The sequence below is a fragment of the Onychomys torridus genome, chromosome 10 (assembly GCF_903995425.1).
Source record: "Onychomys torridus chromosome 10, mOncTor1.1, whole genome shotgun sequence".
Taxonomy (NCBI): domain Eukaryota; kingdom Metazoa; phylum Chordata; class Mammalia; order Rodentia; family Cricetidae; genus Onychomys; species Onychomys torridus.
Genome location: NC_050452.1, coordinates 77,209,358 through 77,231,292, shown reverse-complemented (window position 1 = coordinate 77,231,292; position 21,935 = coordinate 77,209,358). Strand labels below are relative to the sequence as shown.

The window sequence follows — 21,935 nt, the reverse complement described above, 5'->3', positions numbered from 1 at the left end:
GGCAACGACTTGAAGGTTTGGTTCCTACCTGGTCATCTAATCATTGACAGTGAGTGATCACTGGGGTCTGACCTAATCAGGGATCCGGGCTGACGGACTTGTCCGGAGCTGTGGAAACTTTGAAAGGAGGAGGTAGGCAGAGCAGCTGTTGGCGCTGTATCTTGTCCTTGTCTCTTCTCTGTCTCATTCTGGGCCTGGCCTGCTGGAGTGAGCAGCTCTGTTCTACCCCCATCTCGATGTTCTGCCTCACCACATATCCCCAAAGTCTGAACTAAAACCTTTGAAATAAATTCTTGTATGCTGTTTTTATTTTATTTTATTTAATTTATTTTTATGTACATTGACATTTTTGCCTGCACGTATAGTTTGAGCAAGGGTGCTGGATCACAGACAGTTGTGAGCTGCCATGTGGTTGCTGGGAACTGAACCTGGGTCCTCTGGAAGAGCAGCCAGTGCTCTTAACCACCGAGCCAACTCTCCAACCCCCCCCCCCCCATACTGTTTTTTCACTGACTCTGGTTTCTCCATGAATGCTGTGACGCCCTGCTGGTTCGGTCATGTCACCTAGCCTGAACTACCGCCTGCTTTTGCCACCTTGCCATTCATTAGTGCCCCCCCCCCCACCCCATTGTCCCAAATATTCATGTCTTCTCATGACGTTCCTCTGCTACCATCCACCACTGTGTATCCTCACAGCTCTGAACTCCTCATCCATACCCTAATGTGCCTCAGTCATCCGAGACATACCGACTGCCTATTTCTGTGCTTTGCTGCTGCCATCTGTCCCCCACCACAGGTGTGTGTGGTTATTTCCACATGCCATTAGAGTCACAGTATATATATTGAGCTGAGAATGGAACCCAGGGCTTTGTGCTAGGCAAGCGCTCTACCACTGAGCTAAATCCCCAACCCAGGTAAATATAAAGAGTTTTGACTCTAGTGTTTTGAATTCCTTATTTTTGGTTTTTCCAGACACTCTGTATTCTCCTTGCAAGCTGTAATGATAAGGACACAGATAACATAGCTGTTAAATAAAGCCCCTCTTTTCCTCCTCTTGGGAGACGGTGCCGTGCTGAGTGGGTGTGTTCATGGAGATTGCATCACTGCACTCGATATTTCAAAAGCTCTGTGTTCTGTAAACGGTGTGGTTTGTCATTTTGTCTTAACACTGAACTTTGCCCCCATTCTGTGACTATTTATGTGAAAATAACCTTTTATTTCATATTTACACAAAGATTATTTGAAGAATGACCTTTAAATCTTCTTTGTTTTTGTAATAATACACTAATGACTTGGGCTACCAGTACTTCTTGTACTTTGGTATAATAAATACTTCTTTATTATGTGGCAAAAGAGAGCACTGACTTTTTTAAAGTATATGATTGAACATATAATAAATACCTGATGGTAGAATAGCTTAAAAATATTCTGAAAGACAGATTTGAGAAGGCTAGTTTATAGAAAGATCTCTCTGTGTCTCCGTCTCTCTCCTCTCTCACATGTGCATGCTTGTGTGCATGCACACGTGCACTTTCCTGTGCGTGCATCCTGGAGGCGGTGGAGTGTCTGTCTGCCTCTGCGCCTTCTCTTTTGAGACGGAGGCCTCTCCCTGAGGTGGAGCCTGATGCTCTGGAAGCTGTCTGGCCCGTGAGCCCTGGGGAGCGCCTGCTGTCTGCCCCGCCCCTGCCCCAGTGCTGGAGTTTGAACCTCATGCAGGTCAACTTAGGTCCCCATGCTTGAGCAGTGTCTCACTCTACCCACTGACTCATTTCTCCAGACCGCAGGAAATGTTCAGAAATACAAACCTTCAAACATGAATTCGGAAACCCTTTTCAGTGAAAGGCCAAATAGTAGTTGTTTAGATTCTAAGTTGCACATTGGTCTGTTATAATCTTTGACTCTTAAACTCTTTAAGCTTATAAAAGTCTTATTCTTGTACAAGAGTGCACAGTCACAAGCCCTTGGCCGTGCTGTCTAGAGGAAGGAAAATAATTGGCTGTGTTCACCAAGACTCTCCCTTTTGGTTCAGAGGTTTTCATCTGCTGTTTGAGTCTTGGAATTGGCCAAGCTTGGGTAAGATGTTGAAGCTGCACCTAGATCCGTGGGTTTATCACTGGGAAGGGCCACGAGCAGAATATCAGCTCATGAATACAAAGACGCCTTGCAAACGAAACTCCACTGAGGCTGTTGTCTGGGTAAAGTGTGCACGTACGTGTCAGTGGTGGTGAGTCTGCTGAGACTGACCACAGCCGTTCCTGGCTGTAGGACAGCTCTGAGAAGGAAGAGTGGAAGGTGATGTAATTATTCATCCTGGACATCATCTGTTTTTTTTAAAGGTAGAGTCTCACCATTTGGCTGTGGCTGGCCTGGACCTCACTTATGTAGAGACCAGGAGAGCCTTGAACTCACAGAGATCTGCTGCCCTGCCTCCTGTGTGCCAAGATTGAAGGCCCATGCCACCATCTTTCTAAGTGTGCTGGAACATGTGATTAAAGATACATATACACAAGCAGACTTCTCTAAGCCAGCTTTTTCCTATAGTAATCCAAGCAACAGAAATGACGTGTCGTACCTGTAATTGTTACACAGAAGGCTGAGAAAGTGAGCTAGGGAGTTAGAGGCCAGTCTGCCCTATAGTGTGAGACCCCATCTCAAAAAAGAGTATCCATCTTGAGAAATTGTGAATACATGGAAATAAATAATAAAAATAAATGGGTAAGGCCCACCCAACTGCCCAAGGAGACGCTGCCCCTGGCTCTCCTGGGAAGATCTTAGGCCTTCATCTAAATATCCCTTTGCTGCTCCATTAGGCACGGTTTCCCTTGGAAGAGTGAATCTTGCCTCTTTGCTATTGCCGTTTAGAGTCAGTAGGAGTTGGTAGATTAAGAATTGTTGCTTTAAAGTAACACAGCACAAATGTAAACACTGGACCTCACACTACCTCGTCTTATTTGCAGGTTCTGGGCATCCAAGTGAAATGCTTCCATGAGATCATCACCATTGGGTACAGGGTCTACCATTCCTATGACCTTCCGTGGTTTAGAACACTGAGTTGGTGAGTGACTGTGAACTGCTCTGGTTATGCAAATCTGACTCATTTCTAAATGTTTAAATTGCAGCATGACTTTGGAGAAAGAGAAGCACGCTGCAACTGTATTTGTAAAGAAAATAACCTTCGCTCCTCCTTCAGCACAACCTTCTGCAAGCTTGCATTTCAGTCTTTGTAATGACGTCTAATTATGATTAATATATTTGCCATTTTATTTTCTTCCTGTCCCTAATTTTATGAAAAGCTTTCTTATCTTTTTTTCCTAATTGACAAGGATATGTACATATATGTATACAGTTTGCCTTATGTATTTTTTAAACATTTCAGGTACTCATTGCTGTCAAGACATTGAGTAGGAAACATGGCACTAGATCCTAGTCAGCCTACATGGTCATGTCTTTTAGGAAGTTATTCCATAACACTTCCAGGAAGTCACTGTCTTCCTAGGACAAAAGTATCTTACATTCGGGGCTTAGAATAGTCTAAGTAGTTCCTAACCTGAGTGTGGTGGCTCATGACTGTAACCCTGGTTCTGCGATCCAAACCACAGCAACTGACTCAACTGATGATTGTCTGAGGCAGGAGGACTGTGAGGTCAAGGCCAGCCTGAGATAGGTAATAAGATCCTAGAAATGGGGAAAGTGGAGGGGTGAGTGTTGATATTGATAAGAGGTAATTTTATCCTAGCCCTTTTCTCCATTTCTCATAAAATATATGGGAAACACACACACACACACACACACACACACACACACACACACACACACACACACATTAAATCAAAATAAGAAGAATCACTGTTCAATCGGGGTCCTTCTGGGCATTGAGAAGAACATGAGAACCATATGTAGGGCAATGGCAGTGGGGAGGAGATGCTCAGCCACCTCTCCCTCCTTTCCCTCTTAACTTGCTTCATGAGGTGGGGTTGTGTCCTCAGTGTTAGTGATCAAACAGGAGGCCACAGAGCAGCCAGGAGTTAATTTTCATTATAAACTTAACACTGTGTGTATGTAGAAGGCATGTGTGCATCTGTCTGTTCATTATAAACTTAACACTGTGTGTTTGTGTGTGTGTGTGTGTGTGTGTGTGTGTGTGTGTGTGCATCTGTCTGTCCATCTGTCTGTCCATTATAAACTTAACACTCTGTGTGTGTGTGTGTATCTGTCTGTTTATTATAAACTTAACACTGTGTGTGTGTGGGTGTGTGTGTACAAGGCATGTGTGCATCTGTCTGTTCATTATAAACTTAACACTGTGTGTGTGTGTGTGTGTATGTGCATCTGTCTGTCCATTGTAAACTTAACACTGTGTGTGTGTATCTGTCTGTTTATTATAAACTTAACACTCTGTGTGTGTGTGTGTGTGTGCGCGCGCGCACGCACGCACGCACGCGCGCATGTGTATCTATTTTTCTATTTTGATATTGTCATCTCTGATACTGTATTTTGAGTTAAACACAGGAATTGTCTTTGGATTGCTGGTTGCTGTTGACTGATGGGTTTGAAATTAAATTTAAAATGAGAAAGCATTTTGGTGGGGCATATTTTGGATTAATCACCTGATTTGGTTTTGATCTTAGTATTGCCATCAAAATGCAGGGAATGATTCTGTCGTATTTGACACATCAAGCTAATGGGTTTAAATTGCAGGTACTTTCTCCTGTGTGTGAACTACTTCTTCTATGGAGAGACGGTGGCAGATTACTTTGCTACGTTTGTTCAGAGGGAGGAGCAGCTGCAGTTCCTCATTCGCTACCACAGGTTTATATCCTTCGCCCTCTACCTGGCAGGTAACTTGAGGTCGCTCTGTAGGGACCTGCGGTTAATGTTTTCCATGTTTGCTTTTACTAAGGCTATTTAAACACGTTTGTGTTTTTTTCTGTTACATATTATTCCGGGCTCTCTTTAAATTATTTCTCATGTATAAGCTATTTCTTCCTTTGTGGTCTTAAGAAGTATTTATTCCCTAGTGGTAATTTTTCAAAAAAAATCATAATTATAGCATTCCATGTTCCCAAAATTTTTCTCTTCAATTTATAATATAAAAGCCTTTGAAACATAGAGTATTTATTAATCAAATATAATTTACAGAAAAAATTTATGAATATATATTTATAATTGTCCCTAGGGAATAAGGTTTCTTCTAGAGCAGCGGTTCTCAACCTTCCTAATGCTGCGACCGTTTAATATAGTTCCTCATGGTGTGGTGACCCCAACCATAAAATTACATCACTGTTATCTCATACTGTAATTTTGAGATATAGGGTTGACAAAGGGATTGTGGCCCGCAGATTGAGAACCACTGTTCTCGATGAATCAGGTGGTCTGCTAGACATGGCATTGTGTGTGCAAGTTTGCTTCCAGGATGCCAGGGCCTTTCTTATTGCTGTAGATTAAAAGTCAGCTGCCTAAGGAAGAGTTCTAGTTTTAAGTACGGTCCCTCTACCCTTAACTTCTGCTCTGACCCTGGGATGTCAGGACGTGGAACACAGTGTGGAATGAAAGGCTTTTTCTAAAGGATTGTCCTTATTTTAGATCTTCATCCAATGTGTTTTCTGATTTCTTCCCTTAATTTAGACGTTATAGCCAAGTGTGGTAGCACACACCTTTAATCCCAGCACTCTGAGAGGTAGATCTCTGAGTTCAAGGTCAGCCTTGTCTACAGAGTGAGTTCCAGGACAGCCAGTGCTTCATAGAGAAAGCCTGTCTCCAAAAAACAAACAAAGTTATTAATGGAGGTTCAGTGGTTAAGAGCTCTTGGCTGCTCTTGCCAGGGACCCAGGTGGCTCACAACTAGTTGTTGGGGGTGCCTGCCTTCCTGACTTTCCCAGGTCCCGCTGTGCAGAAGCGGGACCTCTGATCGTGTCCTGTGAAATGGTGCAGAGGAGAATGTGTTGTGCTCCTGAGGTCTGGAGTCTCTTCCGTCTGTCCTGTGACTGAGTGCCGTGACCGGGGCTGCGCCTGCCGTTGGTCCTCTTACTTGATGCTTCTCTTGTCCCCACTGACCTTCTGGGTGGGTTCTGGGAAACACCTTGGCTTGGCCTGCTGTCTCATCCTGCAGAAGTTACCCGACTCCAGCTTTTGAATTTTGCAGAGGATTGCTTCCGTTCTCTTTGTGCTGGCTGAACTTCATCTTCGTTTCTTTCAGCGGCATCTCAGTGAGCTGCCAGGGCTGAGTAGAAATGAGCAGACATGCTTTACCTGCTTCTCACTCTTCCCTGTTTTCACGTGTCCATCAGCTTCTCAGTCCTGGGGGCTGCCTGGGATAGGCAGCTTTCTAACATAGCGCCTAAAGTCAGGGAGTCTGAGGAGTGTGAGAGAGCTGTACCTGTGCCGCTGCTGACCGAGGCCTGCTCTGCACCTCTCCATGGGCTGCGGAGGAACGAGAAGCATGCCAAGATTCTAACACACTCTTGTTAAAGATAGGATGTTTTTAAAAACATATATATACTTAATATGCCATGGTAAACATTCAGAAAAACAAAGGAGTGTTCTGTGAGATCATCTTGATGCATTAGAGCCTTACTTCCGGTCTCCAGGGGCTTGCTGAAGTTATTCTAGAAATTCTAGATATTTACAGAGCATTCAAGCTTGTACCCTCCTGTCTTCCCTCACGTATTGGCTTCGACAGATGAGAGCCGATTATTCTGTGTGTGACCCATCATTTCCAGTTAATGTAGTTTCAGGTGGTTGTATAGTAACATATCTTAATCAACCCCAGAGTCTCCTGGTCCATAGTTGTATTGGATTGCAGTTTGCAGTCAGGACGAATGTAATGTCCAGTGTATGAGGCAGCCATTCCCTCCCCTCCCTTCACTGTTGGTGGCTGTAACTCATGATTGAGAATAGCCTTTGTTGGGCAGAGACAGACAGTGGATTGATTTTCTTGTTGTTTCGGTTATACATTCTACATATCATCTCCCAACTAATTCCCTTTCAGTGACTATTTTATACATTAAAGATTTAGAATCTCATAAAATAACTGTTTGTTGTTTTCCCCAATGCTGTACTGATTTCTGCCACAGACGTATTTTACCACAAGGTAATAAGCTCAGTGGTCACAGAAGCTCATTTGAAAGGCACCATTTATTTTTTAAACAAACATTCACGTGCTTCCCAATGCTAGGGCCTAAGTGTGGCAGTGTAACAGCATGACATAGCGGATGGATAACTTCCCCTGTGTGTAAAGCTCAGTCCACCAGTTCACTGTGGAAACATGACTGAACAGGGTTAACAGGAGCAGGAAGAAGAGGCCTTGCTCTGAGAAGGGCTGGATCACCGTGGAAACCTTGGAAAAGAGGTGTCTGGTGCCATGAAAAGTGAGGATAGGTGGGTCTCTGCCATTCAGTCTCGGAGCAGCTAGGGACCAGCTGAGCCAGGAACAGAGCTGAGATGATGGTATGTCCAGGCCTGGAAAGTAGATCCTTGAGTCCTGAGAAGCTGTTTGTGTCACAGGAGGGGTTTGGACTTGTCCCAGGGAAGCCACATGGGGTTTCCACACCAAGAGAAGATAAAAGTAAATCTGTGACCAAGTGAGAAATGGGTTGGGGGCAGTTAGCAGGGAGAGCAGCTGGAGGCAGAAACTGAGTCCTGCGGGTTTATACTCAGCACCAAGGGATTTAAACTTCCACAGTGAACAGTTAGCTGATCCTTGGAACCCAGCCACTATTTTATGACAGTCTATGAAAAATTGCTCTGTGTTTCTAGTATTGGCTTAAAATGCACTCTTTAGTTGAGATATTTATATATTTACCTGTAGTTGTAAGAATTAGCTGGGCAGTGGGGGAGCACACCTTTAATCCCAGCACTGGGGAGGCAGAGCCAGGCGGATCTCTGTGAGTTCAAGGTCAGCCTGGTCTGCAGAGCCAGAGCCAGGACAGGCACCAAAAGTACACAGAGAAACCCTTTCTCAATAAACAAAGCAAAACAACAACAAAAAGAATTAACACTTCCCTTTTGCATTTTGCCCAGTTTCCACCAATGTAGCTTTCTGGAAAGCTCTCAGGTCATCCTAGGAGACAGACATTGTTACAGTCCTACAAACCGCACACACACACACACACAGCAGCTTGGATGAGCGGGAGCTATTAGGTCCGACTGTGTGGCTCTCATTTATTCAGTTCCTTCCTAGAGCTCTCTGTTGAGGCTGGCAGCAAGTTTCCCAATTCCTCTGTGTTTGCTGAGCTTTAGAAGGCTGGATGTGTGGATCCCCACACCGTGCTTTTGAGCGCTGTTGCCTTGGCCTCACTGATTTGCTTGCTGTCTTGATGTGAGTCTTTAACAACTGATAGCAGTATTATGGGTCTAACTGATGGAGTTGGACTTTGAAATGGTATAAGGAAATAGGAAGCATGCTGTGTTCATTTATCTGTATTGTTCACGTGGTAGTGTGAAAGGGCGCTGTGAAATGCTGGTTTTACTGTAGTGACCAAAGGACTTTGGAAAGTATATGTCTTAGCTGATGTTAAAAGCAAAGACAACCTAAGCTGTTCCATGGACATTAAATTTTATTGAAATACAATGTAGATATCTCTGGGTCTGTCCCCCTCATCAGAGGCCATGAAGTTCAATGACTTGCTTCCTGTCAAATAAGGTGACTCACTGAGTAGTATCTGACTTAGAAAATCTTGTCACCAAATGAATTTGACTAATAAGAAGAAAGTCAGTAAGACTGAAAATAATCCAGGTTTCTCCAGAGACTAGATTTGCATAAAAAAAAGTCTCCCCAGCTTGGTGACTGGGTTTGGGCTGTGTAGGATTGAGAGCAAGCATGTGGTTGCAGGTTGTGTAATGATGGGTTAATGCGTTTGGGGTGGTTGACCCCAAAACATCAGCAACTGCAGTCACATGTGTGTTGTTTTAGCAAATGACCTTCCTGCTTACATTTATATGTGCTTGTTTTGCTTTCTTTAAAATCCTTAAGCTATCTGATCAGTATCCTTTGGCAGCTTTGCCTTTAAAATTCAGTTAACATGACTCTTTGTGAATCAGTTTTTGAATTTCCAATTCATTTAACCTCTGTGTGAACAGCTCAGCTGTAGCCTAGGTTGTGACTAAACACACAATGCAGTGTGTGTGAACAGCCCAGCTGTAGTCTAGGTTGTGACTAAACACACAATGCAGTGTGTGTGAACAGCCCAGCTGTAGTCTGGGTGTGACTAAACCACACAATGCAGTGTGTGTGAACAGCCCAGCTGTAGTCTGGGTGTGACTAAACCACACAATGCAGTGTGTGTGTGTGAACAGCCCAGCTGTAGTCTGGGTGTGACTAAACCACACAATGCAGTGTGTGTGAACAGCCCAGCTGTAGTCTGGGTGTGACTAAACCACACGATGCAGTGTGTGTGTGAACAGCCCAGCTGTAGTCTGGGTGTGACTAAACCACACAATGCAGTGTGTGTGTGAACAGCCCAGCTGTAGTCTGGGTGTGACTAAACCACACAATGCAGTGTGTGTGTGAACAGCCCAGCTGTAGTCTGGGTGTGACTAAACCACACAATGCAGTGTGTGTGAACAGCCCAGCTGTAGTCTGGGTGTGACTAAACCACACAATGCAGTCTGCCTGTGCACTTATTTAAGATGGTGCTAGAAGTTTGCGTTTTGGCAAGTAGTGCAGCCACGTAAAGAGTGAGGAGTGAGTCCATTAGCACCTTGGTCACACCAGCCTTCTCTCATGGCTGTTGCGGAATTGACGACGCCACATGTTTACTGAGTTGCTTACTCACTAATATTAAAGTTTAAAAATAGCTTTAGTTTTCTCTTTCCATCTCTTTAACTGGACAGTGATCTCTGTAATGCTCACACCCTATCTCACTTCTTTTTGTATCTTGCATCTGGAATTTCATAAAAAATATTTATTTATTTATTTATTATGTACACAGAAGAGGGCGCCAGATCTCATGGTTGTGAGCCACCATGTGGTTGCTGGGAATTGAACTCAGGACCTCTGGAAGAAGGAAGAACAGTGCTCTTAACCTCTGAGCCATCTCTCCAGCCCCACACTTTTATGTTTTAATCATAAAATATTCACATAGCCACGTAGTTGCGAATGATAATGATTCTTATGTTTATTTTTAAAAAGAATGCTTTTCTTTAAAAATATTTATCTTTAGATAAACTTGATGTCTTAGTCATTGTTCTGTTGCTATGAAGAAACACCGCCACCCGGGCAACACTTACAAAGAAAACATTTAATTGGGGCTAGCTTACAGTTTCAGAGGCTTAGTGCGTTGTCATCATGGCAGGAAGCATGGTGGCATGCAGGCGCTGGAGCGGTAACTGAGAACTACATCCTGGTCCACAGGCTGAGGAGTGAGGTGGAAGGAGAGGGGGCTTTTGAATCCTCAGGGCCTATCCTCTGTGACACACTTCCTCCCACAAGGCCACACCTCCTAGTCCTTCTGATCCTTTCAAACAGTTCCACTCCCTGGTGACTAAACATTCAAGTATATGAGCCTCTGGGGGCCATACTTATCAAACCACCATACTTTACACCTCCTCCCCTGAAGTCAGAGAAGTGTGTGGTCTTGATGTGTTTAGTTCTTGAGTATCTGTATCCTGTGGGTGAGACTGGACCAGTCAAAATGGATGGTCAGGATTGTTTGGGTGAAATGTCTGTTAGGAGAATGTTGAATGATTCTGCTGGTCGTTTTGTTTGATGCAGCTCAGCTAATGGTATCAAAAAGTTCCTGATGCTGTGCCGGGGACTGAGGGATGTGCTTGTGCACAGAGGGGGGTTCCAGCAGTTCCCAGCTCTGCCTGGTCCCCATCAGCCTTTGAATCCAGGCCGGTGGACATGCAGCTTCCAGCACAGTCTGCGGTGCACGTGCGCGTGCGCAGAGGTCCCATTCCGACCGCACTGCAAGCTAGATCTGCCTGCTCTGGGAGGTGCTTCAGCTTTATTTCTGTTGTGTGATGGAATTCCCGGACAAAAAGCAACTTGAGGCGGGGGAAAGAGTTTGTTTTAGCTCTCAGTTCTTGGTTAGTCCACTATTTCGGGGAATTCAAGACAGGAACTTGAAGCAGCTAGTCACTGCCACAGCAGGGGCAGAGAGAAAATGCCTGCCTGCCTGTGCTCAACGTCCTCTCTGCTCATACACAGTCCAGGAGCCAATTAACATAAAAGAGTCGCCCACAGGCCACCTGATCTAGAATTTCTAGATCCTCTTCTCAAGTGATTGTAGATTGTGCCAAATCACCAATTAAAAATAGCCACCATAGTTTATGGTGGAGCATTGTTACCAAAGAGGCATGAATTCATTTAAACTGCACCCCCCCACACACACTTCTCACACATACACATACACATGCCACATACACCTCACACACACTCACACATACATACACACCACACACATACACACACCACATACACACCACACACATACACACACCACATACACTACACACACACACACACACACACACACACAAATACACACCCCACACAGCACACACTACACACACACTACACACACACACACACACACACACACACACACACACACACCACACTCTCCATTTCCTTTGGCTTTGCTACAGGTCCTTAGTGTTGTTTACCCCCCTCCCTCTGTTTCCTGCCCTTCTCCCTCCCCAGGGGAGTCGATTGCCCCCCCATGGCACCTGTGTCCCACTAGCCCTCTCTAGAGCTCCCTCCCCATTACTCCCTGGTTTCCGTGGTTACTCCAGATGATATACTCACATCTGAAGACTGGAGCTTGGATCTGTAGACTGTGTTGCCCCTGTCTTCCTGGGCATATATATGCCAAGGAGTGGCTGGCCGGGTCATGTGGTAGATCTGATTGTAGCCTTTTGAGAATTTTCTACATTGATTTCCATAGTGGCTGCACCAGCTTGCAGTTCTACCAAAAGGAAGTGTGGCTCTCCTTTCCTACATCCTCACTGGCATCTCTTGCCAGCTCTTTTCTTTTCTTTTCTTTCTTTCTTTCTTTCTTTTTTTTTTTTTTGTTTTGTTTTGTTTTGTTTTGTTTTTCAAGACAGGGTTTCTCTAATATCCCTGGCTGTCCTGGAACTCTGTAGACCAGGCTGGCCTTGAACTCACGGATCCACTTGCCTCTGCCTCCCAAATGCTAGGATTAAAGGCGTATGTCACCACCGCCTGCCTCTGTTTTCTTGATCGTAGCCATTCTACTGGGGTGAGATGAAATCTCAAAATGTTTTGATTTGCATTTTCCTCATTGCTAAGGATCTTGAACATATTTTGAGATATTTCTTAGTCATTTTTATTTCTTTTGAGAACTCTGTTCAGATCCCTGGCTCAGTTTTCAATTGGGTCATTTGTTTTCTTGACTGTTTTGTGAGTATTTGTATATTCTGGGTTTAATCTTTATTGGGTGAGTAGTTATCACAGATTGTCTGCTCCGTGGCTTTCTCTTGACTTGACTGATTCTTTCCTTTGCTGTATGGAATTTTTGGCTTTGTGAGGTCCCATTTGTCCATTCTTGGCCTTAGCACCTAGGCAAACGGAGCCCCTTTCAGAGAGTACTCTGCTTCACCGATATCCTGTGGCGTACTGGCTGTGTTTCCTTAGCGTGGTTTCAGCATTTCAGGTTCCTCCACATTTAGGTCTTCGATGCATTTGGAGTTGATTTTGTACAGTACAATAGAAAGGCTCCCGTTTTGTCTACATGTGGACATCTACGAATTTGAGGAGTTGGGGTTGTAAGAGGAGTTAGAGAGAGGGAACGTGGTAACTACAGCATTCACATACGAGATTCTCAATAAAGAAATAAAGAAAGCAGAATCTAGTCGTCCCAGAAGGAAAGCTTAAAGGCAGTAACTGAAGCAAGACCTTTCCATGCTTGGCAGCTGCCACAGCACGGACGGACTCCGTGTTCTTAGTTCTTCTCTTCTAGTGTTCATTCCCTGTCTGCCCCCCAACCCCCACATTGTTAGAGATCTTGGATGTCTCCCATGGTCCTGCAGTCCGGGAAGCCCGATTACTCTGTACTGACAAACAGGAGGTAGGAGCTGTGGTCAGTTTCCCACTGCCTTTTCTTTGCGGTAATCCTTTTCACACTGGATATTTAAAAGTCAGTTGTCAAATGCACAGAGGCAGCTGCTCTTTGGGTCTCTGCCTTGAGGAGAGATGCGTCCTTGGTAATACTGCCTGGTAAACTGAGTCTAGAGATGCAAAATCCAGTGTTTATCTCATGTGGTGTAGGTCAGTTGACACACAGATTCGATGTCTGTGTTAGATTCTCTCTAAACTCACTGCAGAGTGTGGCGGCGTATCTAAATTAGACTCGGTTTCTGCATTTTCAGTATCCACCTCTGCTAGAAACTTGTCTTTAAAGTTTACTGGTGTTCTGAGAAAGCGCCTCGTTGTGTTAGTACATGATTAGGGAGGTTTACTGAATGGGTAGCTCCAGCACATCTTCATTATAGTAAATGTGTGATGCAGCTCAAACACTGGGAATAAGAAATGACCTAAGAGCATTATATTTTACCATATTTATACGACTGGTCTGAGAAATTCAAGTTACTCTTTGTCACTTCAAGTTATTCCTGCCACTTGAATTTCCGTGGAACTGGGCCTTGAGGGTCGGGAACATCTAAACATTTCTTTTAATTCTGTGATCCTCAGTGAAGAAACAAACCCTTTTTCTTCATTTGTGAAGTGGGAGATGATGGATAGCTACTCAAGATATTGGAAGGATCGAATTAGTACAGGGAAAAGCTTAGATAGGAGTTAGGAACAGAGTGTGTTCAACAGGCCTGAGCTGCCGTAATAGTCATTAATTTTCTGCTGTATAGGCGTTGAACACATTCTGTACATACTCTCAAGTCAATTGACATTTTATGTGGTGGGATTTGCTGTGCTAAAGATCCAATATAGGCCCCAAACACTCTAGGCAAACAGTGTACCGCTGACCTAGCTTGCTCTTGATAAACTGATAATTTAAGATGTTTTCGAGCTTCCATATTAGCAAGGGACTAATTCATTTAATTAATGTAGGCGATAGTAATTGAATTTTTTCCCGTGGAATATACCTGGCACTTCAGAGATTTCAAAATCATTCCTTCAGGAAACTACTTAAAATGCTTACTGTAAAGTAGAAGAGGTAACGTTGAGTGATGGCTAAACTGTGCTTGGACGTGATGCAGGAAACTGGTTTCTTGGTGGGGAGTGGTGTTCAGGGAGTCTTATGCTCCATATAGAATCACGCCAAATGTCTTCTGTTTTTGAACAGGTTTCTGCATGTTTGTGCTGAGCTTGGTGAAGAAACACTACCGCCTGCAGTTTTATATGGTGTGTATCACAGCTTTCCAGAGCTGTGCCCATCCTCTTTCCAGTCAGATTAGCTAGTTAATGTCTTGCCTGAGCCCGTAGAACTTTTCATTTTTTTTGTTTCATTAGATTACAAAATATTGAAGTTGAAAAGGTTTTGAGATTTAAGACATACAGCAGTCCCTAAAGTGATCCTGAAACATTTTTAAAATTTTCAAAGAAAAAAATGTGATCTGTTTGAATCCCCTAATTGTGGGAATTCATCTCTGGGATAGTTGCTGAAGTCTAGCAAGTATGTACCATGTGGTTTTGTTGAAGTTGACCTTGGACACTGTCTTTTGGCATCAGCCTAGTGCAGAGCGCCTGCTTTCATGGTCGTTATGGTCGGCCATAGGTCATCATTACACTATAATATCTTCTTCAGTGCAGAGTAGCAGTCTGTGTTTCCTGAGACCCATGACTTTACACAATGAACTTCTCATCTTCCTAAAGCAGAGCTAGTTAGAAGTCTAACGTACAATGCATTACTGAGACGTTACAAACTCAGGGGTCAGCAAGGCTTAGTTCAGATTGGATCAGACTTCCCACTTGGGCTTTTCTTTAAAGAAACATTCTACAAATTATTCTTGCTAATAAATTTGTAGTATTTCACACATTTCTAATTTCAGGTGATCCTAGAGTAAAATCTTAATGAAATCTAAAATCATCAAGACAGATTGGAAATAGTCCAATCTCTCATCAGGAACTTGGTTCTAGAATCTTTGTGAATAACAAACTCTCTGCACGCTGAGGACCTCCTGTTTCCCTGTGGCCCACTTGTGTCCTCCTCTGCTCTTCAAATCATTCTAGTTAATTACAAGACTTAACATAATCAAATCCTATGTAAATAGTTATTGCTTAGGGAACAGTGGCAAGAAAAAATAAGTCTGTGTGTTTTTTGATCCTTGTATGTGTGGCTCCTGAATGTGAGTGTAGAACTTACTGGATGTAGAGCACCAGCTCTATAATATAATAGGGCCAGTTGCCTATTGAAGAAAATGTCTTTTAAAGCAACTAGTACAAAGTACTTGGTTCCTTCAAATGTGTACTAGTAGCGTAGAAGAGAATAACGAACATAGAATACCACGCTGAAATCAGAAATAGTGTTTAAGAGCAAAAAAAAGTCTAAGTTTTTTGAAAAGCCACTTCCTAACTGCCGATAAGTCTATCAGATGAGTACATAGAATGGCTGCTTTGGGCTCACGTTCTGCCCACAGTAATTGTGCTGAAAGTCACTAAAACAGCCATCCCTCAGGCTGAGGGCTGGGGAGGGAGGGGGGTGATGATAAGGCAAACAGCACAAGGCTTGGAAATTTTGAGATTGCATAATGTCATTGAACAGAGGCAGAAAGATCAACTTTCAGCATGAAAAGGCAGTGGAATCCTGAGAGTTTTAAGCACTCCGAGTTAGAAAACCTCTTTCCAGGGGAAGGTTGTCAGGAAACTGACAACAGGAAGGGAAGGATTTCAGCATGGGAACCGAAGCATTCAGAGACCCACTGTTCTCCACACACCACAGCAACACTGTCCAACAGTCAGCACTCAGCAATTTAAGTGGAGTCATCCAGGATCATGCTTTATTTCTCCGTGTTTCTAAAAGTGTGATAGTGTGTCTCACTGGTATTAGCATTCCCTTTATGTATAAATTACAATTACTCTGCTAAACGTTTTGTTATTCAGGCTTTGAGTAGACAGGGTAATTTACTAACTGCACTTGCTCTGTTTGTATGACCTTATCTTACAAATTTTGATCAGAAGTCATGGCAGAAAATTTGTGTTTCAAAATTGCTCTTGCTAATTGGCTGTCTAATTAGCTGTGTTTGCTAATTTTTGTGTTGTTGGGCTATTAACAGTTCGCATGGACCCATGTCACTTTACTGATAACCGTTACTCAGTCACATCTTGTCATCCAAAATCTGTTTGAAGGCATGATATGGTAAGGGATTACGTTGTGTTACGCTGCGTTCTGTTTTATGTTTTGCCCTTTAACCCCCTAACACTGGCAGTAACTTTGCAGTTTCTGCTACAACATGGGAACTGCTTGATGTAGCCCATGAAAATGACTGAGTTTTACTTACTGTTTGACAACTGTGCACAAAATGCTTTATTAATGACTGGAAACCTTTCTTTTAGTTCCAAATAAAATGCAGAAAGTCTTCCTCAAGACCCAGTTCCATTTTTAGATGCTAATAAGCCCCAGCATTACTTTTTAAGAAACAAAGGTTAGATGTTATTTACGTGGAGTTTGAAAGTATGTGCCTTTCAGTAAGTGGGTTTGGATAAATGCCTTTTCTCTGGGTGACAGTTAGGTGGGTCTGGGGACGAGCAAGCTTCTAGACTGTGTATGTGCAGAGCTGTGTGCTCCACAGCACTGCAGACAGCATTTTTATTAATTAAAAGTTATCCAAATTAATAATTAGAGATGATCTGGAATGGAGAAAGGCTTAATGAAGTTCTCTATACATGCGTATAGATGATGAAAACAAGGCTTCTTCCTTCACATCTGTTGTGAAGTCAGTAAGTAGAATTTTCTACAGCTAACGGGAGTTTTGCCAGCATAAGTTTTACCCTCCTGACAGCTTACCAAAATGTGCATGTGTTTATGTAAACAGTCTAGTTTAGGGATGGATTCCATATAAAACCTTTTAACTGAGGGAGAAATGTTGCTTATATAAATAGGTTCTGCGCCTTTAATCCCAGCACTCAGGAGGCAGAGCCAGGCGGATCTCTGTGAGTTCGAGGCCAGCCTGGGCTACCAAGTGAGTTCCAGGAAAGGCACAAAGCTACACAGAGAAACTCTGTCTCAAAAAACAAAAAACAAAAACAAAAACAAAAACAAAAAAATAGGTTCTGCAAAGTTATCAGAGTTTGACACAGTCATAGGCTAAGATAGAATTGAAATTAATAATTTTCCTCAAAGTCTCTGGATGCACAAGTGACTTGTTTTTCATTTCACAAGGCTGCTCTTCTTAAAAAGAAACGATGATTTCTTGAAAGTTGTTCCTTATAAAATTAAATTTTAAATGTCTGTAACTATTGGTTATTTAATAGTTTCCTTAGCAGCGTTCTCCAAGTGTCTTAGTTTAGTGGTAGGTTTTGTTACATCTCCTGGCTAACTGAGCAAGCTTGTGTGATATTTCCCGCTTCTCCTGGGCCTTGCCATGGGCTGTGCTCTGCGCTGTCCACCACGTGTTATAAAGGGTTGTCACATGGGTTCCTTCTGAGCTGGAAATTGTCTAATCACACAGACTTTTCTCTGCTAATGTTTTAAAGGTTCCTTGTTCCAATTTCAAGTGTCATCTGCAATGACATCACTGCTTACCTCTTCGGATTTTTTTTTGGAAGAACTCCTTTAATTAAGGTAATGGAAAATGTTAGAAGGAAGCCCTTCCCCTAGGCTTCGAGCCAGGCCACAGAACATTTCAACCATTTGGTGCTCTTGCACACTTTTGATTTCTAGGGCACCTTGATGTTCCCACATGCAGCAGCTTGCCACAGTGCAGGGCAGTGAGCTACTTACTCTTAGGAGTTCGCTCTGAGTTTTCTGTCAGGCATTCAGTTGCGTCCTCCATGGGGCCGGACTTGTCTTTCTGCTGGTTTCTCCTCCCCGACAGTTGCTCAGTTATTTAACCCATTCCCAGCATTCCTATGGCTCGATATTCCATCCTTCCCCAAACTTCCCAAAAGAGCAAGGCGCATGGTCTCCATGTACTGTCATCCAAAGACTGCCAAGTTCATTATAAATAAGAGACTGGGGGATCTACAGCCAGTGGTAGGAGGTTGAGACAAGGGAGGAAAGCACGTATGAACAGCCTGTTGTTTGCCTTAGATTTGCTTCTGTGTATGGATGGTGGAGGCAAGGACATGGATTAAATTATTCAGATCTCATTTTGGGCAAGAAAGAATCTATTTCTTCATGAAAAATCCAACCTTTTCCTAGGACTGGTTTCATTTATTTAAAGAGCTTTTTATGTTGGGATTTGATGTAGGAGTCAGTTTCCACACTGAGCAGAGTATTTAATAGGAGTCTCACAAATGTGTTCCTTGGCTGGGATGAAAGCAATTATATGGAGGAACTGGTGGAGTATGGATTAGCCTCGTGCTGTTGAGAGCCGTGTGAGGAAGGGTATGCTCCTGGGGAGTGTGTGGGTGGTCACACGGCACCAGGCCCCGCAGCAGGGCTGTTGGCATGCAAGGTATGGATCTCTGAAATGTCTCTAAAGCTGCTGCAGCAGAGAACAAGACTGTGTTCACCATGCTTGCATGGGCTGAACTCTGAGCCGGCATGCCTTAGGAGACTAAGGCCCATGCAGGAATCCTAGGGACTGGTTTTGAACACCTTTCAGGTGATTTCACCAAAGATTATTCGTATGATACGCCCAGGAGGTTGGGCAACTAACTTGTGATCTGGTATGAGTCAGCTTGAAGCTCTCTTAAGTAATCAGCAGACACTTTGAATTTGAGTCCACTCAATGGCACTAATACAGACACGGGATTATCCCAGGAGAAGGTGCAGTGGTTCTTTCTTTGTGGTAAAAATGTCACCAGATTTGTTAAGAAACCATTGCTGCCAACTAGTTTAACTTAGAGGTTTCTCAACTTCAAGATAAGAAGTCTACAAGGAGCTCAGGTAGCTGGGGCTGTGACCCATTCTTTCCCACTGAGCGTTAGTCAGCCCTACCAGACCACTTGTCATATACATTCTAATGCCTACCTTCCATGGCCGCTTTGGTGCCATTAGGACCACAGCTCCAGAGTTTCCTCTCCTATCTCTTACACCACCGAGTTCCAGACTTACTTCCGGATTTTCCCCCTGAATGTCTCATTGACTGGGAAATAATAGCCAAACTGTGAGACATCTCAGCGTCTATTCTCAGAAGCACAATATGCTCCTTTCTGTCTAAAGGTAGACATAGATTATGGGGGTGGGTGTGTAATTTAAGGCTGTTGAATATTTCATTTCAGAAGGAAATCTCATCTGTCTTGTAAATTGGGACTGAGCTGAACAGACTCGTACAAATTGGTAATCTCAGCAGTTGAGAGGCTGAGGCAGGAGGGTTGGGCTAGACCAGAATGGGCTCCACAGTGGGGCCCTATCTCCCTAGTTTCCCTGACAAAGAAGAGACAGCCTCGAGTGTCGAGTGTCTGTCCATGCCTCAGGCAAGTCGTGAGAAAAGTATTTCAATGTTGAATTGATAGCCCTTTGAAAGGAGAAAAGGGGAAAGAACTTGAAGCTACTGAGCAGAGATGAATAGACAGTCTGTTGACAGTCCATCACACGTGTTTGAGGGGCTGCCCTGCATCCGGTGCTTCTCAAGACACTTGCTCAGGTCAGTCATGACCATGCCATGAACAACCGGAGTTTCAGCCCATTCTTGTAAGAGGAAAGGAAAGAGATGTACAGGGTATTGGGGGAACTCAGTGAGGCTCTTCCGCTCCCTGGTTTGCACATCTACTAACCCTCCATCTGACCCCCTTTAGCTATCTCCTAAGAAGACCTGGGAAGGATTCATTGGCGGTTTCTTCTCCACAGTCATATTTGGATTCATTGTGAGTTTTACTGGGATTTTACTTTTATTTATACTCTGAAAACACATGTTAGGTTTTAGCCTTTTCTAAAATGCTAGTCATATTTTTATTGAAACTTACTAGATAGGCACCCACAGTTGTTCTATGCGTTTTGATTAGTGTTGATTCTGTGGTGGGCTCCATCTGCTGCAAAAAGAACTTTGTTTGATGGGAAGTGAGAGCCACACTTACCTATCGATATACGACAGGCTGCCCGTCCCCACCAATACATCTACAGTTTCACCTCTACACCTAAGACTCTTGGAACATTGCTGAAGAGGGACAGAACCAGGAAGTCTGCTGAAGGGTAGTGTCTTCCATATTTGCCAGGGAGCTGCCCCCATGAAATCTTAGCAGTGACCGTCTAAACAAGACCTGCACAGTGACAGCACGCACGAGAGAAATCTCACAAGGCCTCACCTCGATGAGGAGGGACAGGCCATTTGATGGCTGCCAAAAGAGGGAGGAGCATCAGTCTTCTTGAGAGATGAGACCCTTACAGGTCACCCAGTCCCAAGTGATCAGCCCTAAGCATGATACATATGAGCAGGTTGCATTTATATGTGTGTGTGTGGGGGGGGGTGTGAGTGTGTAAAACAGTATATAATTGAAGAAGATGAGGCTGTGAATTTGAGATGTGATCGGGGGACACAGGAGGAGTTGGAGAAGGGAGTAGGAGGCCTGGAAGTGATGTGCTTGTGTATGAAATGCTTCAAACGAACAAACAAAAAACCCCAACCTACTAAGCATAACCAACCCTGAGTACCAGTACCTGTCACTCTGGTTAAAGAGGTCACGTGGAAGCTTGAACTCTGTGTCCCAGAGGGATCCAGACTGCTGGGCTTTGTCTGGTGGTTCCAGAGTGCCTGCGCGTTGTAGGCCCACATGGTGCCCTTTGTGTTGGTCCTTTCTGAAAGCTGCTCTGCTTGTTGGGAGGGTACAGATGCGGGGACCGGTGTCCTCGGAGTATTCGCAGGGTGCAGATGGTGTTCAGGTCTGCCTCCCGACACAGTGCCCAATGAGTAGTCGTGCCGTGAGCCCAGCCTGGTTAAAATACCAGCTCATGGGTGAGGGTTTGAGGCAGTGTTGTTGTATTTGGTTTTGGTGCTTGGGATTAAACCCAGGACTGTGAGCATGCTGAGCAAACACTACCACTGAGCCGCATCCCTAGCCCTAGATCTGGGGGTAAACTAAAGGTATCTAGTGACAGCACTGGGAGGCAGAGGCAGGCAGATCTCTGTGAGTTCAAAGCCAGCCTGGCCTACAGAGTGAGTTCCAGGACAGCCAGAGCCATACAGTGGTTCCTGTCTCAACCTCCCTCTGTAAATAACAATAAAATTACTATAGTAAAATGTAGTAGGAAGATTTCCTGTGTCCCAGCCTGCCACTTAACAAATCTCTCCCACTCTCGTCCCCCAAGTAAACACACAGAGGCTTATATTAATTATAACTGCATGGCCATGGCTCAAGCCTTTTGCTAGCTAGCTCTTATATCTTAAATTAGCCCATAACTATTAATCTTTGTATTGCCACATGTTCCGTGGCTTTACCTGCGTCCCATTACATGTTGCTCCTTGGGCAGCTTGCTGGCATCTCTCCCAGCCTCCTTCCTGTCTCTCTCTTTGAATTTCCCACCTGCCTCTAAGATGCCTTGCCATAGGCCAAAACTTTATTTATCAACCAATCAGAGCAACACATATTCACAGCGTACAGAAAGACATTCCCCCACGAGTAAAAGATATCAATAAAGGGACTATACATGACTAAATAAAAGAAAAATATACAAAAAGATTACTGTTAGGAAATTCAAAATTTTAAGTCTAGTCCCTGAGAACTCTAGTAGATAATACAATATCACACCCAGGCATAGTGTAATAATAACAACACAAAGCTTTGAGAGAGTAAATATGTAAATAAGTGTGGCATTGTCCTATATGGGAAAACTACCCCTCTCTTCAATTCAAAAACAGAATTCATTCTCAAAGAAAATTCTAGTAGAATTTGGGGGGCAAAAAGCAAGTTTTGAGGT

The 21,935-nt window shown here is 43.8% G+C and overlaps 1 protein-coding gene across 1 annotated transcript in view; it reads left to right on the top strand.

Moving 5' to 3' along the window:
• The window catches only part of Cds1 (CDP-diacylglycerol synthase 1), a 66,496-nt gene that overhangs the window by 33,479 nt on the left and 11,082 nt on the right, over positions 1-21,935 (top strand). The window contains exons 4-9 of the mRNA XM_036201027.1: positions 2,958-3,055; positions 4,699-4,838; positions 14,262-14,320; positions 16,192-16,274; positions 17,612-17,699; positions 19,820-19,888. Coding sequence (XP_036056920.1) covers positions 2,958-3,055; positions 4,699-4,838; positions 14,262-14,320; positions 16,192-16,274; positions 17,612-17,699; positions 19,820-19,888 — 537 coding nt within the window. The remainder of the gene's footprint in view (positions 1-2,957; positions 3,056-4,698; positions 4,839-14,261; positions 14,321-16,191; positions 16,275-17,611; positions 17,700-19,819; positions 19,889-21,935) is intronic.